Source organism: Scardinius erythrophthalmus (assembly GCF_964197995.2).
Source record: "Scardinius erythrophthalmus genome assembly, chromosome: 18".
NCBI classification, from domain to species: domain Eukaryota; kingdom Metazoa; phylum Chordata; class Actinopteri; order Cypriniformes; family Leuciscidae; genus Scardinius; species Scardinius erythrophthalmus.
In genome coordinates this window covers 1535584-1545059 of record NC_138238.1, presented here as the reverse complement: position 1 = coordinate 1545059, position 9476 = coordinate 1535584, and the positions used below count along the sequence as shown (strand labels likewise).

Genomic DNA, 9476 nt, shown 5'->3' with positions numbered 1-9476 from the left:
ACAAGCAGTCTGACTCTAAACGCAGCAAAAGATTGATCTAGAACACACAGTACTATGCAAAAGTCTTAGGCATGTTAATAATCCATAATTCTGGATTTAGTCTGTCTCAGTTTCTTCTGTTCTGTTCTTCATGTAATCCCAGACGGACTCGATGATGGTGAGATCAGATCAGACCGGCTGTTGTCAGACTCCTTGTGCAGACACAAATCTCACTGGATTATTACAATTAATGGCAAAAAGAATGTTTGGAAATGTAAACTGATATTTCCTACTGACACACTACAGCAAAAGATAGAAATAACTGACTTAAAACCATTTTTTGGGGGGGGGTATTAACATGCCTAAGACATTTGCACAGTACTGTATATATATACAGTGCTATGCATAAGTTTAGACACCCATGCTAAAGTTGACTAAAAAGAGGAATAAAAAATCATCTTTTGGAAATTGAACTTAATGCCTTAATTTAAAAAATTAGGAAAAATCCAACCTTTAAGGACACCAATTTTCTTTGTGAATGAATAATGTATCGTAAATAAATAAATGTTCTTCCTTAAAATACAGGGTGCATAAGTGAGGACACCCCTATGTTAAATTCCCATAGAGGCAGGCAGATTTTTATTTTTAAAGGCCAGTTACTTCGTGGATCCAGGATACTATGCATCCTGATAAAGTTCCCTTGGCCTTTGGGATTAAAATAGCCCCACATCATCACATAGCCTTCACCATACCTAGAGATTTATTTATTTACGATACATTATTCATTCACAAAGAAAATTGGTGTCCTTAAAGGTTGGATTTTTCCTCATTTTTTAAATTAAGGCATTAAGTTCAATTTCCAAAAGATGATTTTTTATTCCTCTTTTTAGTCAACTTTAGCATGGGTGTCTAAACTTATGCATAGCACTGTATATACTGTACACTGACTTGTAAAGGACACTCGGCACGTCTATGGCACAGCGGAAGCCTTTCTCCGTCTGCTGTATGTCGTGAGCGTCGCACGGCTCGTCCAGGCACTGCTCAGCGTCTGTGGAGGAGAATAACATCAGATGATGTGAAACTGACTGTGTTAAACTGACCAATACTCACTTTAAAAAGCACATACCTGCTTCTGAATATGAATAATCATCCTCTTCCTCTTCATAAGATTCCTCCTGAACGGCATTTTTCCTGTAAATTCTCCCGTGGATGTTAATGAGAGCTGGCCGTAAGATCTCCATATCACGATCACACACACACACACTGCGGGATGAGGAAGAGGAGGGTGACGTCACGGTTCGTTTACATGAGCTTAATGTGGCATCAGTTATCAGATGAGATTTCACTACATTGTTAGTTTTTATTAATTTAAATAAACTAGAGAAAAAAATCCTGTACATTATCCCAACTTGCAAAGGTGATAAAAGTTTATTTAGCAACGTTTCGATCCCATGACCTGATGAATAATACATTTTGATAACTTTTAAAAGTTATTTGGATAGTGTGTGGGATTTCCTTTTCTAGTTTATTGCATTAGGTTTTGATAATTACCTTTGTCATACGCACCTATAAATTACTTGCAGGTGTGCTATGTTAATTGTTCATTCATTTTTTTAAATTAAATTACACGTTGATAAAAAATATCAAACAAAACACTGGATTTTAAGTATTTAAAACAAAATAAATAAATTCCACAACTCATCATACCATTTGACAGCTCAATATTAGTGAGGTAAAATTATGCATGAATTTTATGAGACTTTATTGAGAAAACAATTTTTCTTCTTCTGAGATACTTACAAAATAATTTCCCTTTCGTTTTTCTTAATTCCTTTGCTAATCATCCACTAAAACATCTACAAATAATGACAGATTTCTCATTATTAATATGAACAACACTTTTTTATAGTTGCAGTACAAATTACTAAACAAAAACTTTGGCTTTTAGGGAAGCATGTCTGTTATTGAAATCCTCTGAAAATATATTGAAATTCAGCACAAAGATGTTTTACACTGTTAAAATAATGTCTTCTAAACACTGGTGACATTTAATTGTCTATAATACCGTTTCTGTTGGCATCTTCATCTGACTAAGTGAACTTTGCTACAACAATAATAAACCACAAACGAGGGTGAAATAACTCATTAAAGAACAACATAGAACCTATTCTCGCTTGAATGTATGATTATTAATTATTAAATGATTAATCTTTCTACCTTTGAGATGTGTCTGTTTACATGAAAACCGAACGCCTTCGCGCTCACTTCCGCTTTTGCGTCACGTCCTCTGCTGAGAGAAAAGATTTACAATTTATTGTCTATTTTTTAATTGAAAATTAATTAAAAAACATTATGTAATATTAATAATAGTGTCCAATGTATAAAAAAATAACATACAAATGAACATCACATCACATTTGCCCCATTACGCCACGACGTTAGGGGGCGCGCCAACATCCGATCAGCGTCAAACTCAAACTGACGTAAACAAACCAACGGAAGAAAGAAATAACAACAGCGGCGGAGCTTTGGGTGACACAGGTTGTAATCATAAAAATAGAACACGATTTTAACACTTTATTTAACCTAATTTTGATTTATTCTTGTATCGATTGCTCTTGAAACGGTGATGAAACGTGGAATAGTGATAATGGCGCTGTGTTGTCTGTTATGTATGAGTTTAAAATGTCAATTTTATTACATTTTAACATTTTATTAATGTATTTTTAGGTCAAAGTTAAAGACAATTTGTATAATTAAATGTATTCTGTGCTTGTTTCTCTCTCTCTCTCTCTCTCTCTCTCTCTCTCTCTATATATATATATATATAACACACTATATAGGGATTATCTATAGTAACGTTAGTAGTGCTAACGCCCATCTTGAATGAACTAAAGAAATGTTTTCTTATTTCACAAACCCATTTCTATATTAGTTTTAAGTAAGTAAGATGCTTTATTGACATTGTACACAATACAACGAAATTTACAGTGGCTACTCTCAGAGAACAAGTATATAAACACGGGTATATTTTTTATGAGTATATAGAAAGAAGCAGATTATAATATATATTCGACCTTTGCATAAATAAACTGCGTTAATGTATGTATTGTAAAGGTCATATAGAGCTATGGAAGGCACGTTGTAGTGCATGTAACTGGTGTTTGTGGTGTGTTAATGTGTGATCTTGTCCAGGTTGTGAATGGCAGCATCTTCGTCCTCGTCCTCGGCTGGCGGGGTCAGTGGCAGCTCCGTGACCGGCTCCGGTTTCAGCGCTTCTGAGCTTATCCCACCCAGGAAAGTCCTGTACACCTACCCGAAAGGAGCTGGAGAGATGATGGAAGGTTTGTGCTCCGTTTCTCTATTTATTTCTCTTTTGTTTTGCACCATTTAAGTTCAAAACAAATGGCACATCCGGTTGCAACATAAGCCTGTTATATAAACTGCTCTGGAAAGATTTGTACCGTAACAAAACATCCAGTTAAAGGGATAGTTCACCCAAAAATGAAAATTAACCCATGATTTACTCACCCTCAAGTCATCCTAGATGTATGTGACATTCTTCTCTCAGACGGATATGAAAAAAGGTCCTGCCTCTTCCAAGCTTTATAATGACAGTGAATGGCAGGATATTTTTTGAAGTCCATCAAAGTGCATCTATCCATCATAAAAGAGTATCTATCCACGATAAAAGTGCATCTATCCATCATAAAAGTGCATCTATCCATCATAAAAGTGCATCTATCCATCATAAAAGTGCATCAATCCATCATAAAACTGCATCTATCCATCATAAAAGTGCATCTATCCATCATAAAAGTGCATCTATCCATGATAAAAGTGCATCTGTCCATCATAAAAGTGCATCTATCCATCATAAAAGTGCATCTATCCACAATAAAAGTGCATCTATCATCATAAAAGTGCATCTATCCATCATAAAAGTGCATCTATCCACAATAAAAGTGCATCTATCCATCATAAAAGTGCATCTGTCCATCATAAAAGTGCATCTATCCATCATAAAAGTGCATCTATCCATCATAAAAGTGCATCTGTCCATCATAAAAGTGCATCTGTCCATCATAAAAGTGCATCTATCCATCATAAAAGTGCATCTGTCCATCATAAAAGTGCATCTATCCATCATAAAAGTGCATCTATCCACAATAAAAGTGCATCTATCCATCATAAAAGTGCATCTGTCCATCATAAAAGTGCATCTATCCATCATAAAAGTGCATCTATCATCATAAAAGTGCATCTGTCCATCATAAAAGTGCATCTATCCATCATAAAAGTGCATCTGTCCATCATAAAAGTGCATCTATCCATCATAAAAGTGCATCTATCCATCATAAAAGTGCATCAATCCATCATAAAAGTGCATCTATCCACAATAAAAGTGCATCTATCCATCATAAAAGTGCATCTATCCATGATAAAAGTGCATCTGTCCATCATAAAAGTGCATCTATCCATCATAAAAGTGCATCTATCCACAATAAAAGTGCATCTATCCATCATAAAAGTGCATCTATCCATCATAAAAGTGCATCTATCCACAATAAAAGTGCATCTATCCATCATAAAAGTGCATCTGTCCATCATAAAAGTGCATCTATCCATCATAAAAGTGCATCTATCCATCATAAAAGTGCATCTGTCCATCATAAAAGTGCATCTGTCCATCATAAAAGTGCATCTATCCATCATAAAAGTGCATCTGTCCATCATAAAAGTGCATCTATCCATCATAAAAGTGCATCTATCCACAATAAAAGTGCATCTATCCATCATAAAAGTGCATCTGTCCATCATAAAAGTGCATCTATCCACAATAAAAGTGCATCTATCCATCATAAAAGTGCATCTATCCATCATAAAAGTGCATCTATCCATCATAAAAGTGCATCTGTCCATCATAAAAGTGCATCTGTCCATCATAAAAGTGCATCTATCCATCATAAAAGTGCATCTGTCCATCATAAAAGTGCATCTATCCATCATAAAAGTGCATCTATCCACAATAAAAGTGCATCTATCCATCATAAAAGTGCATCTGTCCATCATAAAAGTGCATCTATCCATCATAAAAGTGCATCTATCCATCATAAAAGTGCATCTATCATCATAAAAGTGCATCTGTCCATCATAAAAGTGCATCTGTCCATCATAAAAGTGCATCTATCCATCATAAAAGTGCATCTATCATCATAAAAGTGCATCTATCCATCATAAAAGTGCATCTATCATCATAAAAGTGCATCTGTCCATCATAAAAGTGCATCTATCCATCATAAAAGTGCATCTGTCCATCATAAAAGTGCATCTATCCATCATAAAAGTGCATCTGTCCATCATAAAAGTGCATCTATCCATCATAAAAGTGCATCTATCATCATAAAAGTGCATCTGTCCATCATAAAAGTGCATCTATCCATCATAAAAGTGCATCTGTCCATCATAAAAGTGCATCTATCCACAATAAAAGTGCATCTATCCATCATAAAAGTGCATCTATCCATCATAAAAGTGCATCTATCCACAATAAAAGTGCATCTATCCATCATAAAAGTGCATCTGTCCATCATAAAAGTGCATCTGTCCATCATAAAAGTGCATCTATCCATCATAAAAGTGCATCTGTCCATCATAAAAGTGCATCTGTCCATCATAAAAGTGCATCTATCCATCATAAAAGTGCATCTGTCCATCATAAAAGTGCATCTATCCATCATAAAAGTGCATCTATCCACAATAAAAGTGCATCTATCCATCATAAAAGTGCATCTGTCCATCATAAAAGTGCATCTATCCATCATAAAAGTGCATCTATCATCATAAAAGTGCATCTGTCCATCATAAAAGTGCATCTATCCATCATAAAAGTGCATCTGTCCATCATAAAAGTGCATCTATCCATCATAAAAGTGCATCTATCCATCATAAAAGTGCATCAATCCATCATAAAAGTGCATCTATCCACAATAAAAGTGCATCTATTCATCATAAAAGTGCATCTATTCATCATAAAAGTGCTCCACAGGCTCTGGCGGGTTAATAAAGTCCTTCTTAAGTGAATCCATGCGTTTGTGTAAGAAAAATATTAATATTTAAAACTTTATACAGTAAAATAACTATCTTCCGGCAGACGACCGTACGCATGTCGACTTACGCCACTAGAGTAACACTTGACGATGTGTGACGTAGATGTAGGAGTAGCGTACTTCACTTAAGAAGGCCTTTATGATGTCATATACACCGAGGATGGCTTGAGGGTGAGTAAATCATGAACTTTCCCTTTAAGGTCCTTCTTTTGTTTCTGGGTCAGGACAGGGTTCGTTCTGAGGGGTAATTCCCGCCGGTTAGTTAATGAGCTCAAGGTGCAGTTGCTCAGAACATTGTGGCTCTGTGATCTACAGCCTCTTTGTATGTGTTTGCATGTTTGTCACATGTTTTTCACAATGCTGATCGACTGCATGCATTTGCCTTTTTCCCACAGATGGATCTGATAGGTTTCTGTGTGAGTCTGTGTTCAGCTATCAGGTTGCATCCACTCTGAAGCAGGTTAAACATGGTAAGTAACTCACGTATACTCAGTTTAAGCTGGTCCCAGACTGAAATGCGTGAGGCCCTGTTTACACCTGGTCTTAAGATGCGTCTCGGTCGATCGGATCAAAAGTAGACGAGGGAGACACATTCCAGTTACACTACAAGCTCAAAATGTTCTAGACCCCGTTTACACCTGTATTTAACATCTACTTATGATCCGATCGAAACAGGGCCTTAGTTAGGGCTTAACAGTCTTACTGTTCGGATTTATATTAGACCAATCCACCTTTTTACGTAACTGGCTTAAAAGAATTATGAGCCGTCTTGAAGAAAAAAAAAATGATGACTAACTTGTAAGACTAGTTTGTCCTTGAATCTTTTTGATTTAGTGCCAAGATCACTTGTGAATTCAATTCACTTTTTAAAGCCGAGTCAAATTAGTTTCATTATTGATAAATTTTGCAACATCTAGACTGCTATTGAACTAAACTGAATCAACACTGAACTGAACTGATCTGAATAACGACACTATTGTCTTTTTAGAGCTGCTTTACAGCTGAATCAAATTCGTTTCATAATTGATGAATTTTGCAACATTGATTCTGTTACTGAACTGAACTGTACATCAACAATGAACTGACTCTCGCTGAATAACGACACTATTGTCTTCTGTAGAGCTGCTTTATTACTGAATCAAATTAGTGTCATCATTTATGAATTGTGCAACATCTACGTTGTTATTAAACTGAATTGAATTGATCTGAATAACTACACTGTTGTCTTTTTAGAGTAGTCTCATAACTGAATCAAATTAGTTTCATAATTGATTAATTTTGCAACATCGACACTGTTATTGAACTGAACTGAATCAACACTGAACTGAATTGAGCTGAATAATGACAATATTGTCTTTTTAGAGATGCTTTCTGGATCGAATTAGTTTAATAATTGATGAATTTTGCAAAATGGATTCTGTTACTGAACTGAATCAACACTGAACTGTACAATTTTGAAATTAATTGATTTTTGAACTGAATTGAATCAATTGAACCGACTCACTGAATAACGACACTATTGTCTTCTGTAGAGCTGCTTTATAACTTAATCAAATTAGTTTCATAATTGATGAATTTCGCAACATAGACACTGTTATTGAACTGAACTGAATCAACACTGAACTGAATTAAGCTAAATAATGATTGTTGTCTCTAGAGCTGAATTAGTCTCAGTCTCATATTTGATAATGAACTGCGATAGAAATAAAGCTGACTGTTGAATGAGAAACGAGATTGACAGACGGTTGCTGTTGTGGAGTCCGGTTTCTGACGCCGGTCTCTGATCTCAGATCAGCAGGTTTCCCGGATGGAGCGTCTGGCAGGGCTGGTGGAGCAGTTGGAGGCGGACGAGTGGAAATATAAACCCATCGAGCAGCTCCTGGGGTTCACGACCTCATAACTGCATTCAGGACTGATGGATCAGATTCTCTGCGTGTAAACATCTCCATTCGCCTGCTTTCCCTCGTCTCCAATGAACTGAAGCAAGAGTTATGAATGTTACATGTACTCTAGGTTTATATATCATTTTGCACATTTTTAGAGTTTTTGTGATCATGTGTGTAAATATGCATTGTGTTTCGAATAAAGCCTTAGTAATACCTTAAAATAACAGAATACATGAACAATAAAAATCTTTTTTAGGCACAATCAATAATGTTGCATGAGTTATTTTGAAGGATGCATTCAAATCTTTACACAGTTTAACATGAAATAACATTAACTTTCTTAATGCGTGTTCTTGGTCTGTCTGAGCACAATTTATCAATGCATTGTTATTTTAAAGAAAAAAAAACTCAAGTTTATTTATATGCCACTTTTCACATTGTGCTTTGAAAATGACATCTTAATATTATTAAAAATGTGTTAAGGATTTTATAGTCATATTGTGTAATTGTGATTAGAGTCGATTGTTTTATTTGTGATAATAACGAAATTAAACATGCCAAATTATGCAACATAACTGTCTATAATAAGAAATTATGTATGAACAAATGCAAAAAAATGATTATATTGTAGTCAATGTTTGCTTTTTCCTGTCAGCTTTTGCTTCATGCATAGTTTTTTGTTTGTCAAAAAAAATTTGATAAATACCATAACCAAGTTTAGTATTTTGTTCTTCCCTCATATTTAAAATGTTTATAAAATATTTCCCTCGTATTTTGATAGTTTATTCGATGCAGTGTCGTAAAAAAACAAACACTTTTGGCTCCTACTGTAGTTGCACTGAAATTAATCAACATTGAACTGAATTGATCTGAATAACGACACTATTGTCGTTTTAGAGCTGCTTTACAGCTGAGTTGAATTAGTTTCATAATAGATGAATTATTCTGTTATTGAACTGAACGGACTACTTCCGGTTAGAACGTTAAGCGCACAACATACATGAGAATGCAGATTATCACTATGTTTTATGGATGCCAATTGATTAAAACAATGAATAATGATCTCTGTATTAATTATCTTGAGCCTGCTGAAATGTTCCTATAAATATATTTTCTTTCCAACTGTGCATTCTGAATAATAAATAGGCTAAATATGTAGCCTATCCACTAAGCTGCAGCTCGTCTTCTCATTAACAGTGTTTTTCTCTTTCTGACATTTCATACCTGTTGGGTATACATTTTTAAATGAAATTGACTATTAAAATGATTGCTGGTGTGTACTGGTATTTATTCCAGTCTTTTAAAGTAGTTGAATGAATGGATGCTCGCGAGGTAGGCCTACCTGTAATGATGTTAAATAGGCTAGGCTTAAAGGAACACGCGGAGTTTTGGGGACTTCAGCTTATTCCCCGTATCCCCAGAGTTAGGTAAGTCCACAGTCCACACACACCCTTCTCATCTCCGTGCGTGCTGTAACTCTGTCTGACGCACACACCGCTAG

The 9476-nt window shown here is 35.2% G+C and overlaps 2 protein-coding genes across 4 annotated transcripts in view; one reads left to right on the top strand and one right to left on the bottom strand.

Moving 5' to 3' along the window:
- The window catches only part of ascc1 (activating signal cointegrator 1 complex subunit 1), a 14585-nt gene extending 12250 nt beyond the window's left edge, over positions 1–2335 (bottom strand). Inside the window, exons 1-4 of one of the 3 annotated variants that reach the window (XM_081393632.1) lie at positions 2197–2259; positions 1780–1835; positions 1106–1242; positions 928–1027 (exon numbers count right to left, since the gene is read on the bottom strand). In XM_081393632.1, coding sequence (XP_081249758.1) covers positions 928–1027; positions 1106–1242; positions 1780–1823 — 281 coding nt within the window. In that variant the 5' untranslated portion in view covers positions 1824–1835; positions 2197–2259. The other 2 variants (XM_081393634.1, XM_081393633.1) reach the window with 2 other exon arrangements.
- A 109-nt stretch (positions 2336–2444) lies between these two features.
- Positions 2445–9251, top strand: anapc16 (anaphase promoting complex subunit 16). Its single transcript, XM_081393631.1, has 4 exons — positions 2445–2520; positions 3175–3323; positions 6485–6559; positions 7880–9251. The coding sequence occupies exons 2-4, from the start codon at positions 3182–3184 to the stop codon at positions 7987–7989; spliced, it is 327 nt and encodes a 108-aa protein (XP_081249757.1). The 5' UTR covers positions 2445–2520; positions 3175–3181; the 3' UTR covers positions 7990–9251.
- Positions 9252–9476: the final 225 nt, after the last annotated feature.